The sequence below is a fragment of the Anabrus simplex genome, chromosome 5 (genome assembly GCF_040414725.1).
Source record: "Anabrus simplex isolate iqAnaSimp1 chromosome 5, ASM4041472v1, whole genome shotgun sequence".
Lineage (NCBI taxonomy): Eukaryota > Metazoa > Arthropoda > Insecta > Orthoptera > Tettigoniidae > Anabrus > Anabrus simplex.
This window is the reverse complement of record NC_090269.1, coordinates 388,936,811-388,958,855: the sequence shown is the minus strand read 5'-3', so window position 1 is coordinate 388,958,855 and position 22,045 is coordinate 388,936,811. Positions and strand designations below refer to the sequence as shown.

The following is a 22,045-nucleotide window of genomic DNA, read 5'->3' as shown; positions in this document are numbered from 1 at the left end:
GCTAAAATTTTCTTTGGGAGTAAGGCGGGGCTGATTGCCCAAGTGTTATGAAGTAAGGGCACTGAGCCCGAACCCAGTAATATTGTACCTACATTTTTGCTACTCTGTACCTGTTATGATTGTTATCTCTTGTTTTTGAAAAGAAAATATAACCTAGTTAAATTTTAAAGTAATTTTACCTTGCACGTTAATTTCGTAGCTTGAAACCCATTCACACCCGCACCTTCTTTCACCTCTACCTACCACGGATATATCTCCGTAACAAGTGGTAGCAGAGCGTGGTTGAATGGGTCTCAATTTAGCCCCTTTTGACGGCTAAACATTGCTTTGATTCGAACTCTAACAATTTTCTCAGTTGCTGGAATTTTTTGAGTTTTTCAAAATTGTTCTGTCATCATGCCCGGCCCTCGCGATGTTCTCCTCCTTAACTACTTGCGCAAAGAGGAGTTGATATATGAGTTAACTATCAGAAACGTTCAATCTGGACGCACGGTTGCAATAGATACTAACAAGCTTAGAGAGTCCCTTGATTTGCCCATTTCCATCCCCAATTTGGGAGAGAAAGAAATTGATGACTCTCTTTCCACGATTGTCGAGAATATTACTGGGCTAGCATCGGTAGTCAGCTTTTTTGATGAAAACGATCCATCTCCTAATCAAATTAAGCGTGTGCAAGGCAGGCTGTATCACTTTGCAAATAGAGTTAATGATCTATTGTCTCTAAAGGTGAATGACGTTCAGAGGAAGCAAGCTAATACGCTCCTTGAAACTATTTCTGAATTGTCTAATAAGGTCACTCAATTGCTAACCGGCGAAGCTCCTCCCAAAACTGATCAACCCGCCACGGTGAATGTAGGTAACGAGGAAGAGCCTCCTCAGGGAGAAGTCAATAGGATAACCGTTGCTGCTCAAACTATCTCTGCCCCATCGAACAACGAATCTGAACGCCGTGCGTCATTGAGTAACATCCGCTCTGAATTAACTTCTTTGCCCTTGAAACCTTTAACCACTATGTCACCTGGGTTCAGCAGCTTGCCTCATCCATTGGCAATGTTGCTTAGAGGTATCTCTAAGTTTTCCGTCAACACCACCAGTGACGTAATTTCATTTTTAAGATTTCTAGTGGAATTTCAGGATCATGCCCTTGTGTTTTCTCTTTCCCCATGTCAAATTTTGCAAATTATCTATCCTTATGCTATTGGTGTTCTATCTGACAAAATAGTTAGAGCCATTGCCGAGCAATCTTCTATTGAGGATTTCCATGCCCATTTGCTAGCTAACTTCATCCCGGCTAGGGCCAGGTCCTCCCTTATTCAGAAATACTATTATCGGGTACAGCGCTTGGATGAAAACCTGGCAGACTTCATCCAAGATATTAAGTTTTATACTAGGGTGTTTGCTCTCCACTTCCCTGAGGATCAGATCGTGCAAGCTATTGTCGAAGGGATTTCACCACCCTACAGGTCATATTTGTGTTTCGCGGCGTGCCCGCAAACCTTCTCTGAACTGGAAGCATTAGCCGTCTCTGCGGAAGGAGTTAGGTATGCCGATTCCTTGCGTGTGGCGAAAGAACCCCCGCCTTCCTTTAGTAACACTCGGCCTCCACCTCGCCGACCAGTCAATCCCCGTAAATGTTATGCTTGCGGGTCGCCTGACCATCTGCGGAATAAGTGTCCTCTGATCAAGTCAAGTGGGACAAGGAATGGAGCAGGGTCATCACAAGGCTGTTTTAAGTGTGAGGCCTTCTCACATATCGCCAAGAATTGCCCAAACTCAAATAGCACCCCCTCCTGCTCAACTTCTGGTGCAAATTCCAGCTATGCCAATAATAAAAAGTGACTAGTGGCGTCGGCTGAGCCGACTAATCCATCTTCCCGAGACTCAGCCCCTAGTAAACAGGTTGTAAATGCAGAGAACGACCAGCCTTCAAATTCATCTTTTGAATGCCCTAAAGAGTGTCTTAGGATTGCGGCGGATACCCCCGCACCTGTTCCTTTTCTTAAGATTGAGTTGAATAACGAGCCTATAACAGCTCTCTTAGATTCAGGCAGTGTTTGTTCCATTATTTCGGCTGATTGGTATTCTAAATTGAAATCTGTTTGTAAACTCCCTGACTATGTCTCTTCTCCTGTTCAATACGTTTCGGCTAATTCATCTCCATTAGAAATTCTAGGTTCCTTACTGGTCAAAATTCGTGTTTTTAAGTTTACATGGAAAGTTAAATTGTTTGTGGCCAAGCAATTGTCTTGCCCCATTATATTGGGAGCTGACTTTATTTCTCACACTGGTCTTGTGCTCGATCTCCAGAGTAGGTCGTGCACATTCAAATTTGCGTCCAATTGTAGAATTCCCTTGTTAAAGTGTAATTCTGTATCCTGTTCATCTATTTCGCCTACCCAGGATGAGATGTTGTTAGACCTTAGACATCTACCTGAGGAGCAGGCTGATAGTATTCGCAAACTGTGTCAGTCGTTTCCCGAGGTGTTCTCTGATACTCTTGGTGTTACTGACCTTATTGAATACAAAATTGAGGTTACGGATTCGATTCCTGTCCGTTTTCCACCGTATAGGCTATCTCCACCTAAAATGAAGGCTCTGAAAGAAATCATCGATCAGATGTTGAAGGATGGTATTATTAGGCCCTCTAAGTCAGCGTATTCTTCGCCTATTTTTCTAGTCCCGAAACCCCAAGGAGGCTTCAGGCCTGTCATTGATTACAGGGCTCTCAATCGGAAGGTGGTGTTGCAATCTGTGCCCCTTCCCGACCTTCATTCTTGCTTTTCATGGTTTCGTAAGGCCAAGTTCTTCACCATCTTGGACTTGAATCAGGCCTATAATCAAATTCCCCTTGCCGAAGAGTCTAAACATCTTACAGCGTTTGCCACGGACTGGAACTTATACGAATACAACCGCGTGCCTTTCGGGCTCCCCACGGGGGCAGCTGTGCTCACTAGGCTACTAGATAGGGTCTTCTCCGACATCAAATTTGAGTACTTATATCACTACTTGGATGATGTCGTCGTATTTTCCGAGACTTTTGAAGAACATCTAGATCATCTGCGAGAAGTTCTGAATCGCCTTCGTAAGGCTGGGTTAACTGTCAAGTTGTCCAAGGTTGCCTTTGCTAAGCCCTCTATGTCATTCCTAGGGCATATTGTGTCACCCGATGGGGTAGCTGTCGATCATTCTAGAACACAGGCCATCCGTGATTTTAAACCTCCTAAGGACATCAAAGGTATCGCTAGATTCATTGGTATGGTGAATTTCTTCAGGAAGTTTATTCCTAACTTCGCTAATAGAGCGGCGCCCTTAAACCTTCTTCGTAGGAAAGGCATCAAATTCGAGTGGGGACCTTCTCAACAAGCCGCTTTCGAAGATCTTAAATTAGCACTTTGTAATGCCCCTGTACTTGCTATGCCTGATTTCTCGAAGATATTCATCGTCCAAACGGACGCGTCGTCGTCAGCTGTAGCTGCAGTCCTTCTTCAAGAGACTGAACTAGGGAGGCGTCCCATCGCCTATGCATCTAGGACTCTATCGGTTCAAGAAGCCAAGTATTCCATCTATGAGCTCGAAGGGTTGGCAGTCTTATTCGCCTTAGAAAAGTTCCGTCTCTATCTGGAACATGTCAAATTCGACCTGGAGACAGATAACCAAGCCTTAAGCTGGGTCTTAGGTAGACCGCGTCGTACTGGTCGTATAGCCCGTTGGGCCATCCGTATTTCTGCCTTCCAATTTGACGTCAGGCATATCAGAGGTACCGAAAATGTTGTTGCTGATGGACTCAGCCGTATGTTTTCTAACGACGTCGAGATCCAGGAACCGGTCGACAGTTCATCACCTCCCGAGTCCATACTATCTGGTGTTAATGCCATCCTAACCGATGCTCCCATGCTCTTTAGGGATATCGAGAAATACCAACGTGAAGATCCTACGCTGGCTCCGATAATGGAAACCCTTTCTTCTGGGGAACATGCTGTCCCTTATGTTCTGAGGAATGGTGTTCTATGTTGCCCTTCGAGGCATGATAAGTTGATGAAAGTTGTTGTTCCAGCGGTTCTTGTACCTATGATCTTCAAGTATTATCATGAGACCCCATTAGGAGGGCATCTGGGTATCTTTAAAACTCGTGAAAAGATTCGTGAAATGTTCATCTGGAAAGGTATGGACGGTGAAATTCGGGAACTCGTAAAAGCTTGTAAATCTTGTTTGATCAGTAAACCCACCATGTCCACTAAAGTAGGCCTTTTGTCTTCTCATCAAGCGTCGCGCCCCATGGAACGCCTGTATATTGATTATGTGGGACCCTTCCCCCAGTCAAAGGGCAATGCCAACAAGTTCATCTTTGTGTGTGTAGATGGTTTTACAAGATTTTCCTGGTTATTTCCGACTAAGCTGGCTACCGCTCAGTCAACCATTACTTGCTTAAATTCTATTTTTGCTTCTTTTGGTCTGTGTCAATATATTGTATCTGATAATGCTAAGGCGTTCATCAAATTTATTTCGTAAATTCTGTTTTGACTTGTCCATCTCTCATGTAACTACTTCTGCTTATTACCCTCAACCATCTCTGGCTGAACGGGTTAACCGTAATCTCAGGTCCGCACTTATTGCCTATCATCATGAAGATCCTTCCAGGTGGGACACGTCCCTGCATTGGATAGCTTTTGCTTTGAATTCGGCGGTTCATGAATCTCACAAGTTTACTCCAGCTTCTTTGATGTTCAAGTTTGTTCCCAACTCGCCGCTCTCTAACCTCTGGTCTTTGAATGACATTCTACCCGAGACAATAGATCCGGATAACATTAAAGATCTTTGGAAGAAGGCTAAAGCCAATCTTAAAGTGTCTCATGAAAAGGTTAGGGAAAGGTATGATCGTGGACGGAGACCCACCACTTTGAAGGTAGGTGACCAGGTTATGGTCAAAAATTTTGTTCCCGCGGGCAAGTTTGCCCCCAGATTTCATGGGCCTTGTATCATTCTCGATTTTCTTACGCCGGTTACCTTATTGCTAAGGAATCCAGCCACCGAGAGGATATTTAGAGTTCACCTGTCCCAGGTGAAACCGGTGTAATTTCTGTGTTAACTTGCTTCATATTATTTTGAAAGGATATGAAGGTTATATTTTTTTTTTGAGTTTCACTTTTAAGGCATTCTGCCCCTTCTGTAATATTTTGGTTTTAGATGTAAGCCTTGTGTAAAACCTGCCCCGACCCGTTAAACTGCCATCCTGTTCTTGCCACGGCCATTACCACGCTCCCGTCTCCTGCTTCACCTTACACTGTAGCTTCATAATAGTAAATGCCATGGATATCTACACGCCGCTGGCCCCTCAACCTCTCCACAAGCCTGTACCCTCAAAGAAGATGATAGTCCAACACAATTCTGCCGCCTAGCTTTAATGTTTCAGCGCCCCCGCAGCCGCGCAGCGCCGTGCAGATCTGGGGAGGGGGATGGGCCCCCTCCTCTCCAGCGAAGACGACATGTGCACGGCGAACCGGAGCTCTCCTCCCGGCCAAGGCTGATGTGCGGCGCACGACCTACTACATGCCCGCAGCCTGTATCTGTTCACCGCGGGCGCGGCGGACTTCAACACCTCTGCTCCCCTCATAGTGCGGGCGAGCGGTATCTCAGGGTACTTGAGGGGTCCGAGCGGCCTCCGTTGGACGCAAGCTGCAACGGCCGGTCTGGCCATCCGACTCAATCTACATCAACTACATGGACAGTCACCATAAGCAATAATTACACTTGGGAATTCAACAACAATATTTGGTGGACATTGCAAAACTTTTCTTCACTTTTAAGCATTAAAGGTTTATCTTCAGAAATTCAACTACTACAACAGAAAAACTTTACTGCACCTGCAACAACAAAATTTTGAAATTGCAACCAACCAAATTACTAAAATCTTATAAATGCTTCCGCAATTAATCTTAATATCAACATCAAAACTTGGACCTTATTTTGGAAACAAAGCTTATGTTCTTCTGTGTTACCCCTTGGAGGAACTTTTGGGGGGGGAGGTCTGTACCGGGCGGTACACCTCTACACCGTTTATTTAAAAGTTGCGCCAGTTGAAACTCCTCTTCTGGAGGAAGGTTGAACTTTATCTATTCTATTAATTCTCTACTTTCTCAGAAGATGTCACCACGTGGAAAATTTTGAGTTTTTGAACTGTGTCACTTTTGATGTGTTTTTGTTTCGCTTGAAGTAAGAAGTGTGAACTTTCTCTTCTAGAGGACACTACTGAAGATCAACAATAGTGCGACCTAGTGCGGAGTCAAAGAACTATTTTGTTGGAGAAATTTTTATTTCAAGAGTTTGTTCTTTGTTAAATTTCCTTCTGTCATTGTTTAAGTTGGCTGTATACCCCTATTTTTCCCCTTAGTTTGGATCTAGCCAATCCCGAATTTCTTTAATTAATTTTCCACCAATAATGTGTTTCTTTTTCCTCTATGTAGGGGTTTCTTTTCCCTAGCCAATAAAGATTTTGTGGGAGGGTGTTTTCTTTCCCCTAACGCCTAGAATCTTCCGCGAGAGGATATAAACTGCTGATTTTGGGGTCTCCGGGCCACTTCTGTTCCATCTTTCAGTGTATTAAGTACATAGCAGGAGGCGGGAAGCGCCTCTTTCTTCTTCAGCTGTTCAACACCAGGTAATGGCCTATTAATAACTTCTTTTCTTGCTAGGTCGGCAGTTTAACACTCGCGGCGGGTTCGAAGCATTTCCATCATGTAACCTTTTCCTAAAATGTAATTACTCTTTTCATCTTTTTCTTGTAAAGCTACATATTGGGATAGAGAGTGCTAACCCTCTCGAGCTCCCACTCACATTTGTTTTGAGGTGAACTTATTTTCTCAAACTATTCTTCGTTTATGTAATGTAAAGTGTTCTTCTCTAAGTCACCTCTGTAGTATGGGATTAGCCCTTGCGTTAGTGGCCCAGAGCCAGATTAGGTTTTAAAAACAAGGTGTATTAGGAGTGCAAGTTCGCCTCCTCTCAAATTGTTATTTTAGAGGTCATGTAATCAACCTTCTTTTCATGTAATAGACCTCCGTAGTTTGGGTATTTTACCCCTGTAAATACGTCCTTAGAGGACAGCTTGAAGGTAGAGTTTGGTGTGGCCTTGTGATAGGCTTACAATTTTGAGAGCGGATCGCTCTTTGAAATTTGTTTCTGTATGCCTCGTGCAGGCTTTACGTGTAATGTTTGGAGCCAGTGCTCCTGGGCAGGAATGGAGTTTTCTGCCCCTTGGCTAAAATTTTCTTTGGGAGTAAGGCGGGGCTGATTGCCCAAGTATTATGAAGTAAGGGCACTGAGCCCGAACCCAGTAATATTGTACCTACATTTTTGCTACTCTGTACCTGTTATGATTGTTATCTCTTGTTTTTGAAAAGAAAATATAACCTAGTTAAATTTTAAAGTAATTTTACCTTGCACGTTAATTTCGTAGCTTGAAACCCATTCACACCCGCACCTTCTTTCACCTCTACCTACCACGGATATATCTCCGTAACAATTATTATTATTATTATTATTATTATCATTATTATTATTATTATTATTATTATTATTATTATGCGTGCCATTATTTTATATGGATATATAAAAATACAAAATAATATAATGATATTAATAAGATATCATTATGTAATGATTTATTTTTTAATATCAAAAAATCCGCGTATTAATTGTGTTTGTTCCAGTTTTCCCGTGGACTGGTTCATGAAGAAACTGCAGAACAACTCTGGTGAGAGAAGTCTAGGTCTATTTCTGAGAATTGCTACCTGCAAACGCTCGAGTGTGTCACAGTAATGACTTCCGCAGAGGGAGTTTCACGGAGGCTGCACGACGCAGGAGCTAAATGGTAGGAACCTGAACTTAAAATGCAGGCTTGCTACATTTATAGCGTTCATCCGCCAACGGAGCGACACAACCTGAGAAAAGATTGGGTGATTTATGTATTTCCGAGTTTTACTTTGCGCACCTACTTCAGTGTTGTCCGGGTTCTTGATCATGTCCAGTACATTGAATGACGAATATATGGTTTTCCACTATTCTTAAACTGCACTGCGGTGGAGGCGAAGGAAATCAATAAAATATTGGATTCACACCAACTTAGAACTGCATGTAGATCGCAGGCTATACATAGCAGTAAAAGAACTGAACGCATCTGATTACAAGTTCTTGTCGTCCCTCGTCTCAACTTCCTGGTGCCTGGTCGGTGCCTGACGTAATTCATAACCCAGAATACGACAGCCAAGAGGAGAAGATTCTTTGCTTCAAGCTTGTGGCTTGCACTACATGTAGTTTGTGATGTATATCCTCCACTTCATCAACTGCATGTAATGTCAATTGTGCTGGAAAATATCATCTGCGGTCCAACTGGAAGCGTTCACTGTCTCTCCCCTGACGAGGAAGTCGGACATCTGGACCATCCTCCGCAGATTCCGGACTTGGCACCCAGTGATATCCGTCTCTTAGGATCGACGAAACAGCATCTTGGTGGTAGGCGATACAATGACGATACAGCAGTTCAGCATCGATGTCTTGGAATACCGTTCGAACAAGTGTTTGGACAATGACACTGACTATTTAATTCTTCTTTTGGGTTGAGCCGTGTTGTTGTTTACTATATATTCCGTTCAGTTTGCCGACATTTCGAATACATTGCAGTATTCTTTTTTCAATGCGACTGAAATACCCCTACACGAGGGCACGGTGCAAAAGATGACTTCGCTTGGTTGACCAGAGTGAAGATCCCCACTCCTCGATTTTGAGCAAGAGCGCTGTCTGTCTCTTTCCCCACCCTGTCTCGCTCGCTCCGCCTGTCTCCTTCTTCCTCACTTGCTCCGTAGCGCTCCAAATCCTAGCCGAGTTGAGCCAATCTTAGCCGAGTACCCCAGAGACGAAGCGTTGGTCCGAGCCGAGTGGGACCAATGCACTGTGCACAGGAACTCTGTGCCGCAGTTTTCACGCGTGAGATTTTGGGCGTTTAAGAGGCCCTGCCCCATACGATCAGAGGTGATCAGTCTGCCCGGCCGGAAGAAGAACTAAATAACTGTACACACCGCGGAAACTTCACTTCTAAAAAACAATCAGTTGAATAGTAATGCGTATCAGTGTCTTAATTCCGTTTATCCCTACATCTGCTCGGAAAATTAATTTTGTCCATGTGAGCTCTTCTTACCTGATTTTGACATTAATATGTCTCACGGCTAGGGCCATCCGAAAATTCGTGTAACGTGACGCGACAACAAGTGTGACGGAAGTGAAATCATAGCAAACGTGCAGGCAGTCATGTAAGGATGGGTGGACGGTCAGACAATGTTGCCTAGCAACCGTGTAGGCTATGTCTATGGCTGGTTGCCATCTGAAATTAACAGCCGTTGATGGATGACCATGACAGGGAGAAATATTTATGATCATTTTATTTACGCAAAGGGAAAAGTGATTTCTTTATTTTTCCTTTTTTTTTTTTTTTTTGAGCACCATTGTAGTTTCAAGATCGTGGGTTCTAACAGTTCGATGCCGTAATGATAGGTAGGTAAGGGTGTATTCTGCCCGAAGGCAGGTCCGAACCTCTCCAGAGGTGTGCCTGAGCCGGAGTTTACGTGCGGTAGGGTGGCCAGTTCCTTTCCGCTCCTCCATTCCCTTACCCCCCACCAACAGCGCGTGACAACCCATCCAAATATTGACCACGCCCAATGTTGCTTAACTGCGGAGATCACACGGGATCCGGTGTTTCAACACGGCTACGGCCGTTGGCGCCGTAATGATATCTATCATATTTGAAAGTTTTATCTGTCTGTCTACAGTTTTGTTAGAATTGAATGAACTCAAAACCCACTAACCTGTCTTTCATCAAACTCGCCTCTGCAGAAAGATACAGAATCAACGAACGCGAACGCCTTCAACGATGGACACACGACAGCTAGTTTAGTACGAGGGTATCCCAGAAACTAAAGCACAACTTTTTTTCAACATTTATTTATTTATTTATTTATTTATTTATTTATTTATTTGTTTATTTGCTAATGGCTTTACGTCGCTCCGACACAGATAGATCTTACGGCGACGATGGGATAGGAAAATGCTACGAGTTGGAAGGAAGCGGCCGTAGCCTTAATTAAGATACAGCCTCAGCATTTACCTGGTGTGAAAATGGCAAACCATGGAAAACTACCTTCAGGGTTGTCGACAGTGGGATTCGAACCCACTATCTCCCGGATGCAAGCTCACAGCTGCGCGCCCCTAACCGCACGGCCAACTCGCCCGGTCACTTATTTATTGAACACAATGAAGCTTATAAAAGAGAAAGACTTATGTTTCTTCTACACTCCCTATTTTTCAACGTAATCTCCTTCCCGTCATATGGCCTTTCTCCAGGAGACATAAGGGAGTGTATGCCCTGTCGGTACCACTCCTTGTTCTGTTCATGAAGCCATTTCTTCACTTCGTCATCATGACCTTACCAGCGGAAACAGTTGCTTTGATTTTTTTCTTCTGTGGACAGTCGGGATGGTGGCATTCCATCGATGCAGGTTTGTTTCGGGCTCAGAATGGTGAACCTAGGTTTCATCACCCATCACAATCTGGTATAAGAAGGCTTCCCGTCAGCTTCAAAACTTTGCAGTTTGGGAGTTTTGTTTCCGCCAATCATAAACACTTTTTGCTTAATCAAGAGTACTGATGATTACACCTACACTTCCTTTGCTGATTGACAGCTCCCGCGCCAAGTGCCGAGTCGTTTTGCATCGGTCCCCGCGAATGAGCACATCAGCACGCTGCATCTTGTCCGGTGTGACAGTCGTGGGTTGTCTCCAAGACCGCTGCAAATCTTGGAGCTCTGCCAAACTGCTTAGAGATGGTCTCAACCTCTGTGCCCAGCGACTAACTGCACTTCTGTTGATTGCTAATGCTCCATAAGCTGCACATAAACGTTTGTGAATGTTTCCAACCGTTTCTTGCTCCGGTTGAGAAATTCAATGAATATACGCTGCTTGTAACATGCATCACTTACGGTTGCCATGTTGAACCATTGCTGCAAGTACGCTATCTGCCGGAAGAAGCGGAAACTGCACGCACACACTGAAAACTTCAGAGAATTCATATCTAGGGTTTCGCATTCGTACCATTGTTGGGGGCTGAGAAAAAAATTGTGGTGCATTATTTTCTGGGCCACCCTCTCATAATGATATTAACCTAACGATTAACTGTATTAATCAACTAGTATTGTAAGTAGTGATAAGTTACTAGATCCATAAAATAATTTCAGAGGTGGTATTGAAGCAGCAAGCAAGTTTACTCATTGAACACAAATTCGCTCAGTTCTCATGTTTTTTTTTTTTTAAATTTCCCCCTGTTCCGGTTATGAAGTGTGTTTAAAAATGTTATATGATGATGGGTTCGAAAAGGCATTATTTCCATACTAGAACCGATTTCTTACAACTCTACATTGTACATTAATGATGGGAAATACGCCGGGACAGAACGTACCAGCATACCCGCAGTTTTCATTCATGCGTGCATCAACCGATTCTTCTTCTACGTGTGAGGAATGTGTACTGAAAGTTTCGCCGTACCTGTTTGCTACACTCTCTATACACGTATTCTATCTCAAAGGCAGAAATTTGACACATCAGTGGCTCAAGCTGCGTTAACTCGGAAACGGCTTTTATAGGTGTGTCGTTTTTAATATTATTATTATTATTATTATTATTATTATTATTATTATTATTATTATTATTGAAGAAGGAATTTCGAACTCCAATGAACTGGTATCTAACTGTATATAACAGCTTTAGTAAATTTATTCCGTAGTAAAGTATGCTGCATCCCCTAGTAATTGAAGACCTCCCCTGAATAAGGATGTAACTAAAAACAAAATTAAAAGTGATATCCAGTGGAAATAGGGTATCATCATCACGCCCCTATACTGTGGTGTCATCTTATGTCTTACATTTGAACTTCAAGCTGGTTTACAGCCGTGGTGTAAACAAGGAACACCAGTCAAGATGATCGACAGTGCTTGTGTTGCTTTATTACTAGGTGTAATAGATCATTTGAATAGAGGCCATAGACGAAATTACACCTATAGTTTGAAATATTTTCTTGACATTTACAGATTGTTATCACTTCCAATTCATGCATTAGTTGTAAAACCTTAAGTTAAAACAATAAAATGTTTTTTTTTTTTTTTTTTTTTTTTTTTTTTTGTCGATAGATACAGAGTCGGCCTCGGCCCACAAGTGACCACGGCTGGTCCGTGGTCCAACAGCTCAGCACTCTGACCGGCCAACAGACCAGAGGAGCGGTGGCCACGGCTCTACCATGGCTCTACGCCTCTGCATTCGGCTATCCTGAGAATGGCTTTCCGTGGTTTTCCATTCTCCTGCACTACGGCGAATGCCGGGACAGTTCCTAGTATAAGCCACGGCCGCCAACCTCCTCACCTCCTCCGAGCATCTCCTCCACCGTAACAAATCTCCCGGCCTGAGAGACGGCATAACCTTCTAAGTGGCCCGCCTCCCTCCTTCAGGGGATGAATGAAAACGTTTCGGTAGTGGTAGTAGTGGTAGCAGTATTGTTTTTATAAATTAATTCATTTGTACATTTGCATATAAAATTGGTTTAAGTAGTGTGTACCATGAAATGAACCCCCAAATAATTTTCCTCTCTCCTGAATAATTACTGATTTGTTGGATTATATCCTTATTCAAGGAGGTCTTTTTATAATTTTAGTTCTAAGGGCCGTAATAACCTGCAACAATATTACCTGTCAGGGATCCTTTCTGGAAGCTGTTCAGAAGACGTAGCCGGCGCTGCCAGGAACTCTAGCGCACCGTCCCGTTTGCCAAAACCTCGCGCTGTGGAGAGAGCAACATTCTTGAAACCTCTTATCGTGCGAGCCTTGTTCCTGCTGCCCTGGTAAGAGGACCCTGCAGCGCTGCACACTGCTACGAGGGCGAGGATCAGGAGAAGGCTCGTCAGGCTTCGCATGTTGCTGGTAGGGAGAGAGTCTGCAATAAAGAGCGTTCCTATTAGAAAAAGAATATTCTAAAAATAAATACAGGGTTCTTTATAATTAACGCTTAATACCCATAAAATAAACTTAAATCCTTAAAATACCACTCTGACACGTCAAATTTTATATTTTGATAAGAATAATTGACAAGAAATAAACACAATTTTCAGCCAGTATCGGAGAGAAAGTGGCCTCACAGGCAGCGTTTTAAAATATTGCCTAATTTTTTCTCTAAGGTCATTAATTTCTTTAATTTCATGTAGAAGTTCATATTCTTTACCCAGAGGGTAATTCTTGACTTGAGTATACGATCTTGCGCGAAGAAAACAGTTCTGTTCTCGACTATTTATCTAATCCATTTACCATCCAGGGTAGGTTTTTTTCTCCGGGTTCAAGCGAGGGATCCCACCTTTACCACCTCAAGCGCAGTGTCCTGGACCTGGATCGTGGACCCTGAGACATCGGGGATACACCTGGGTTAGGAGAACCAGTATCTCGCCCAGGCGGCCTCACCTCCTATGCTGAAGAAGGACCTTGTTGGAATGAAAACATTCGAAGGGATAGGCAAGGAAGAGAGGAGGAAGCGTCGGTGGCCGTAAGTACCAATCCGGCATTTACTTGGAGAAGAAGTGGGAAACCACGGCAAAACCACGTTGAGGATGACTGAGGTGGGAATCGAAACCCCTCCACTCAGTTGACCTCCCGATGCTGAGTGGATCACGTTCCAGCTTCCCCTGTGGGTGGGAGCGGTAGAATAACACCCACGGTATCCCCTGCCTGTTGTAAGAGGCGACTAAAAGGGCCCCGGGGGCTCTGAAGCTTGGAGCGTGGGTTGGCGACTACGTGGCCCTTAGCTGACTCCTGGCATTGCTTCCACTTACTTGTGCCAGGCTCCTCACTTTCATCTATCCTATCCAACCTTCTTGTCAACTCTTGTTCTTTTCCGACCCCGACGCTATTAGGTTTGCGAGGGCTAGGGAGTCTTTCATTTTCACGCCCTTCGTGGCCCTTGTCTTCCTTTGGCCGATATCTTCATTTTTCGAAGTGTCGGACCCCTTCCATTCTTTCTCTCTGATTAATGTTATACAGGGGATGGTTTCCCAGCCTTCGTAACACGTTTCAAATATTGTGGTAGAGCCGGGAATAGAATCCAGGCCCCCGGAAATGGCAGATAATCACTAACCACTACACCACAGACGCGGACTTTATTCTTGATACCTGTCTAAATAAAATACGTTTATCAGAACGTGAAAGGATTGAAATCCTGATGATAATAGGAGTTCGTGACAGAAGATGCATATAACAAGATATAGTCTACGTATACTCTTCAGCAACTCATCCAAATCAACAAACAACCTATTTCACAAGTAACCTTCACAAGTAACTTGAGGTCGGGAAGAACTTCCAGAGATTAAGTTATCCATTTGGATGTTCTTCTGACATTTCAGGAGAAACTACATTCTTCTCTCGAACAATTAGAAGCTGCATACGCTGTCTTGAAAGCAACTGCCTGGAGAATATTGCATCGACATAAACGCTGCCTGTATAAAGTTCAGCCCTTGTAGGAGTTGATGGAAGATTGGTACAAAGTTACAGTTATGTGAAACAATGGTTGATCTCTGCGGCAGAAATCCGGACTTCGTATGAAATATGCTATTTGCAAGTCACTTTCCACCTCCATGAACAAGGCTCCTTTGGCTTTCTTTCCGAGAAAGTAGGTAGAGACCTATCTTGCTTATCAATCTCATTGGATCATTCATGCTATGTGACCATAAAATATAATTCCCCTTTTCCGCATCACGTCGGTTATTTCTCCCACGTGGGTGTAGATTTCATGGTTGTGCCGTCGTTTGTATTCGTCAGTTTCGTTTACAAGCCCCAAGATTTTCTAACAATCTTTTTTTCCCGCTTTCTTTCCTGGCTTGTTATTGAGTTCCTTTATTCGACTTTTCTTTTACATTGCAAGGGACTCTGCAGTGTATCAGGCTTCCCGATTCCCACTCCTGCTATCCTCGAAGTGTTTTTCCGTGGTTTCCGACTTCTTCTCCAGGCAAATGCTGGGATTGTACCCAAATTAAGGCCACAGCTGCTTCTTTCCCTCTTCCTTGCCTATCCTTTCCAGTCCTCCCATCTCCCACATGAAGGCCTGCTGGGCGAGGTATTGGTCCTCGATCCCAGTTGTATCCCCGACCAAATGACTCACGCTCCAGTAAACTGCCCTTCAGGCGGTACAGGTGGGATCCCTCGCTGAATCTGGGGGAAAAGACCAAACCTGGACACTAAAGTGATTAAATAATAATAAAATAAAACGAATCTGAAGCCTCATATTCTTCATTAGAGAAAAATACGAATACTCCAGAGAGTAAAATAAACTTCAACCCATCGGTGGAGAAAGGAACTAGGTTCATTTTAGGATCACTTTCAGTTTTATTTTATTTTTTGATATTTTAAACCAGCCAAAGCAAACATTGCTGTAGTGAAGGGTACCATGCCCCTCTCTTATTTATGCGGGAGATATGAGGAAACTTCACTATATGGCAAGGAGAAGGTACTTAAGTTGACAGAGGAACCTGATACTAACAGGCATAGATTTAAAATGAATGCCTTTTATTGACTGATGAAGAGTTATTAATGAGTTCATTGGTCATTTGACTTGTCCGAACCAGTTCCTAAGTTCAGTGATATGAACCTGTAAACAGAACACTTTCGTGATTTACGTACTATTTGATTCGTAATTGTGGTAATTGATTGTCAATTAGTTGTGACTGATTAGGAATATCCTCTAAAGACAAACTCCAATATACTCCAGTATCATTGTTATTTAAGAAATAAAATGAAGAAAGGAACTAAGTCTATTTCTTTCAAAATGACACCTTAGATAAAGTGGTCCAAAACATTCCATTTAACAATGCAAGTGTGAAACGTCGCATTTGCGACGCGTTGTGTTTTTTCTAGGTGCCAACTTCGTAAACGCGAAGTTTTGCGTATTTATTAATTACTTATCATAATTATTTATTACGCCATTAAACTTTATTTACCGGTATTCCCTAATATGACGTGAAGTTAAATGTTTAGGTTTCCAATATTTCTTATAACGGAGACGAGGATAGAGCTATAGGAAGGGTGGTTTAGTTGCAAGATCACGTGTATGGTGACAGCAACTGCGTAGAATTCCGTGGTTTCCCATTTCTCCACCAGGAAAATGCTGAGAATATACTCTGATTAACCCTCCGCCGCTGTGGCGTTCATCTAGAATGATTACAAAAATTACAACATTTCTAGAGGCCTGTAAAGACAGACAAGAAAAGGAAAATATCGACTGATGAAAACGATTAGCGTTCAGCAGATGTTAGAATTGTAACCAGTGCATATATTGTGGCTCCCTCTGTGTCTGTGTTTGGAATGCATTGAGAGAAGTGAACATTTTTTTGATATCCCTATGAAATGTTACATGTTTAAAATATGTTTAAATATGTTAATTTATATTTCCCACAAACGAATAGTGTTACAAAATTGTTGGAAACGTTGGGCTGGAAGTAAGGAGACGAACAGCTCGGCTAAGCGGAATGTTCCGAGCTTTGAGTGGAGATTTAGCTAGTAGACGAATAAGCTTGAGTATAATATTTTAATGTAGGAATGTAATATGAAGATAAAGTTGGAATTCATGGGACAAATCAGGAAAAATACTCGTTTATGGGTAGAGAAATTATGGATTGGAATAACTTGCCAAGGGAGATGTTTGGTAAAATCCAACTTCTCTGAAATCATTTAAGGAAACACTAACCGAGCTGAGTGGATCAGACGGTTGAGGCGCTGGCCTTCTGACCCCAACGTGGCAGGTTCAAACCTGGCTCACTCCGATGGTATTTGAAGGTGCTCAAATACGTCAACCTCTTGTTGTTGTTGTTGTTGTTGTTGTTGTTTCTAGTTGCTTTACGTCGCACCGACACAGATATATCTTGTGGCGACGAGGGGACAGGAAAGGGCTAGGAGTGAGAAGGAAGCGGCCGTGAGCTTAATTAAGGTGTGACAATGGGAAACCACGGAAAAATATTTTCAGGGCTGCCGACAGTGGGGTTCGAACCTACTATCTCCCGAATACTGGATACTGGCCACACATAAGGGACTGCAGCTATCAAGCTCAGCCAACCTCTTGTTGATAGATTTACTGGCACGTAAAAGAACTCCCACGGTATAAAATTCCAGGACCTCAGCGTCTCCAAAAACCGTCAAAATGTAATTAGTAAAAAACAATGTCCATCTCTGTGATGTAGTGGTTAGTGTGATTAGCTGCCACCCCCGGAGGCCGGGGTTCGATTCCCGGCTCTGCCACGAAATTTGAAATGTGGTACTAGGGCTGGAACGGGGTCCACTGAGCCTCGGGAGGTCAACTGAGTAGAGATGGGTTCGATTCCCAACTAAGCCATCCTGGAAGTGATTTTCCGTGGTTTCCCACTTCTCCTCCAGGCAAATGCCTGGATGGTACCTAACTTAAGGCCACGACCGCTCCCTTCGCTCTTCCTTGTCTATCCCTTCCACTCTTCCTATCCCTAATCAAGGCCCCTGTTCAGCATAGCAGGTGAAGCCGCCTGGGCGAGGTAATGGTCATCCTCCCCAGTTGTATCCCCCGACCCATAGTCTGAAGCTCCAGGACACTGCCCTTGATGCGGTAGTGTGGGATCCCTCGCTGAGTCCGAGGGAGAAACCGACCCTGGAGGGTAAGCAGATTAAGAAGAAGAAGAAGTAAAACAATAACATTACTACAGAAAATACTAGATAAACAAACGATAGGAAACCTATCACGTGGATAACAGCCCTAAATGTAGATGAGTGATCGATTGACTGACTGATCAATTTTTAATGCAAAAGATGACATATGAAACTGAAATTCTGCTATTTAAAAAGTCATCAGATGTATCTCACAATATTATTGAATTTAACTATTTAATTTTTTGTCTAGGAATGCAATACACAGTTTTCTTAGTAAAATGGTTTTTGAAGTAATTTTGCGAATTAAAAAACATGCTTGAAAAGCATTGCAAAGTACTCCAGCAATGAGTGTAGTACACTTGGCACCAGCAGGGTTGAAACTGTGGATCACTTTGACGGAGGAAGGCATCAATAAGGAAAACACAACGAAGGCGTAGGGATGCGTTTTCACTGAATTTCTTTCCCTGAAAAGCGAGAAAAATTGACTCACTTCCTTTCTCCACCGACTATGTCTACTATTACGTTATAATTTCATAATAAATAGGACTCGAATTCAGTTCATGAACTCATACACGAATATCTATTCATATTGAATAAACTGTTTATTCTGTTTGCGGTATAATTGGAGACTGCCTAAACTGACGAAGCTTACGAAAGAATTAAGATACAGTGCGATCTGTTTTTACTAGAAATGAACTCACAAAAAATGGAGCACTCAAAGTTAAAAACGATAATATTGACACAATTGATTTAGCTTATTCTATATTATATTGAATAATTAGGAGTGCAATCAAGTACTTTATACTTTTTTTCTTATGTAGACCGTAATGATTATGAATTCCTCATTGTCCGTATAGATGGCTGTTATGGATACTTACGGAATCTCTTAGAACATTTACCACCGGGCGAGTTGGCCGTGCGGTTAGGGGCGCGCAGCTGTGAGCTCACATCCGGAAGATAGTGGGTTCGAACCCCACTGCCGGCAGCTCTGAAGATAGTTTTCCGTGGTTTCCCATTTTCGCACCAGGCAAATGCTGGGGCTGTACCTTAATGAAGTTGGCTAAATTGTTTATGAAAGTCAGCAAACCTCAAGGGTATTGTCCCCCTAGCACCGATCATCAGATTCCAGCCTAGCTGAGTTCGGTGGTATTTGAAGGTCCTGGAATACCACAGGCTCGTTTCGGTAGATTTACTGGCACGTAGAAAAACTCCTGCAAGACAAAAGTTCGGCACCTCGGCGTCTCCAAAAGCCGTTAAAGTAGTTAGAGGGTCGTAAAAGCAGTCACATTAGTATTACCAATAGTCAGACCTATTATTTCAACAGATGTGTATTCATAAGTTTAACACTGAAAGGAATGTGAGTGAAAATTTAGCGAGTGTTCTGAATAAATTGGAAAAATCTTGTTGGAGTCTGTGAAATGAGAATTCTAAAAATTCTTTAAATCTTCAAAACGCTGGAGAATATTATCTGGAGGCGTGCTATTAAATAGAAGAAACTGTGTTATTCTGTTATTAACACTTCCCGGGATTGTAATATATTTGCACCTTCTGTTCTCTGACATCAGCTGTCAATGAGCCACGTACAAAATTCTGGTCTGGTCATCACAGACCAGCAAGAAATCAAAATAATATTAAATCGAGTAATTGTAAGTTTAAGGGTTCCGTATTTCGAAGTTGATCTCATTATGAAACACAGTCAGTAAAATCTCCTCTCTGCATAAATGCCTTGTAACATACACGTATTTTCTAACTGCGTAAAATAATTATTTGAACTTCGTTTAGTTTTCCTTCGTTAGAATGTTTTCTAGCATGAATGTTTGATACCGTCTGGTTTATATAAATGTTATGTTGAAGGTAAATGTTGAATATTGACTTAAGGTCTAATTAGTTGTGTTAATGAGAACCTGTTGGCGATGAAGTTCCATTTTAGATAAATTACCGGGCAACTACTGACATCCACTGCGAAACAAATTTAATTAAACATGAAGAATCACTGCAGCCATAGACCCTGCATTTTATCTACAATACGGAGAAGTAAAATATTATATCTCCATTTCGCAGAATTATTCTCTTTTTCGTGCAAATAAATGTTATGGGACTTAGGGATATTCAAAGTCAGTGGTTGGTGCTCGTATGTGGGAGCAGGGTGATCCTCTCAGAATTCAATTGGATAAGTCAGGGTATGTGATGATCGAAAACAACGTGACCCGGGTATATAAGCGTTAGAGGGCTGGTCATAATTCTATATCTGACAGCGTTGTCATTTAATCAGCTGCTGAAGTTAGCCAATCAGATCACTTTTTGGGCGAATTCAAGTGGGCTTTGCGAGACGGAGTTGCTAAATCTGTATGTGGCTTAAGACGGGAATAAGAGCGCCAGTCGAAAAATGAAACTTTGCCAGTGGAGGGGTTTGAATGCAGATCTCGGAGCTGACAGGATGACGCCAAAGGAACTGCGCTACGATGACACTGGCTGTGTTTGTGTTTGATTTCTCGGCCTCGCTTTCAAGCTGTACCTTAATTAAGGCCACGACCGCTTCCTTTCCACTCCTAGGCTTTTCCTATACCTTCATCGCCATAAGACCTATCTGTGTCGGTGCGACGTAAAACAAGTTGTAAAATTGAAATGAGTACAGTTGCGTATGGATGCTGGAGGAAGGCACTTAAAAAATTTCTTCTTCCTCTTTTTTATCTGTTTACCCTCCAGGATCGGTTTTTCCCTCGTACTCGGTGAGGGATCCCATCTCTACCGCCTCCAGAGCAGTGTCCTAGAGCTTCACACTCTGGGTCGGGGGATACAACTAGGGAGGATGACCAGTACCTCGCCCAGGCGGCCTCACCTGCTATGCTGAAGAGGGGCCTTGGGGGGGGATGGGAAGATTGGAAGGGATAGACAAAGAAGAGGGAAGGAAGCGGCCGTAGCCTTAAGTTAGGTACCATCCCGGCATTTGCCTGGAGAAGAAGTCGGAAACCACGGAAAGCCACTTCTAGGATGGCTCGGGTGGGAACAGAACCCACCTCTACTGAGTTGACCTCCCGAGGCTGAGTGGATCCCGTTTCAGCCCTCGTACCACTTTTCAAATTTGGTGGCAGAGCCGGGAATCGAACCAGGGTCTCCGGCGGTGGCAGATAATCACACTAATCACTACACCACAGAGGCGGACACTTCCAACACTTGCTGTGAGTGATCTCCCAACAAATTATTGTAAGCAGTTTCTTTGCTGACCGAACAATTTAAAACATGTGTGCCCCCCCCCCCCCTCGCAGCCGAATCGCTTGATTTTTTCTTATTTTATGTATGTATGCACCGGCCCCGTGGTGCGGGGTGGCGTGCTTGCCTCTTACCCGGAGGCCCCGGGTTCGATTTCCATCCAGGTCAGGGATTTTAACTTGGACCTGAGGGCTGGTTCGAGGTTCACTCAGCCTACGTGATTAGAATAGAGGAGCTATCTGACCGTGAGATACCGGCTCCGGTCTCGAAAGCCAAGAATAACGGCCGAGAGGATTCGTCGTGCTGACCGCACGACACCTCGTAATCTGCAGGCCCTCGGGCTGAGCAGCGGTCGCTTGGTAGGCTAAGGCCCTTCAGGGGCTGTAGTGCCATGGGGTTTGGTTTTTGGTTTTTTATGTATGTATGCATGTATGTATGTAATCTCCTAATTGAGTATTATTATCTCCGAAAGTAAACAACTTCAAGTACCTTGGCATTACTCTGCAAACAAGTGCCAAATGCTTTACAAAACATGTAGCAGAGAAAGCAATGCAGGCGGTACGGGCGATGCACGAAATCAACTACATCAGATCACTCAGCCTAGAGACGGCGATGGCACTATTTGGAACAAAAATCTTGCCTATACTAACGTATGGGATAGAAATCATATGGCCGTACCTCACAGAAAACAACCTATCCTCTCTAGAAAAAGTAAAAGCTCTATACATAAAAAGAGCGATCGGTGTAACCAAGACTACAAGATCAAGACTCGTCTACCTCCTAGCTCGAGAATCCTTCCTCATTGAAGGCTTCAGAACACACCTGACCCTACCCAAGACCAGAGCATCAGAAAATCTCCTAGCAGCACTCAACAAAAAAAGAGAAGACATTCCTTCAGAATTCTTTGGAACTGGGGCCATGATAGACCGGACATGGACAACATCCAACTTCGAGATGAGGCACGTATTCACAAGACTGGCAGTACATGGTTTCCACCATCTAATTTGTACCAACACCTCATACCATGAGACATGTAAGTGCAAACTATGTGGATACATGTGTGAACGTTACCACGTAGAACTCTGAATCAATAGAACA

The 22,045-nt window shown here is 43.2% G+C and overlaps 1 protein-coding gene across 1 annotated transcript in view; it reads right to left on the bottom strand.

Moving 5' to 3' along the window:
- Positions 1-22,045, bottom strand: part of LOC136874964 (allatotropins) — a 108,411-nt gene that overhangs the window by 43,620 nt on the left and 42,746 nt on the right. The window contains exon 2 of the mRNA XM_067148677.2: positions 12,779-13,022. Within this exon, the coding sequence (XP_067004778.1) occupies positions 12,779-13,002 (224 nt within the window). The 5' untranslated portion in view covers positions 13,003-13,022. The remainder of the gene's footprint in view (positions 1-12,778; positions 13,023-22,045) is intronic.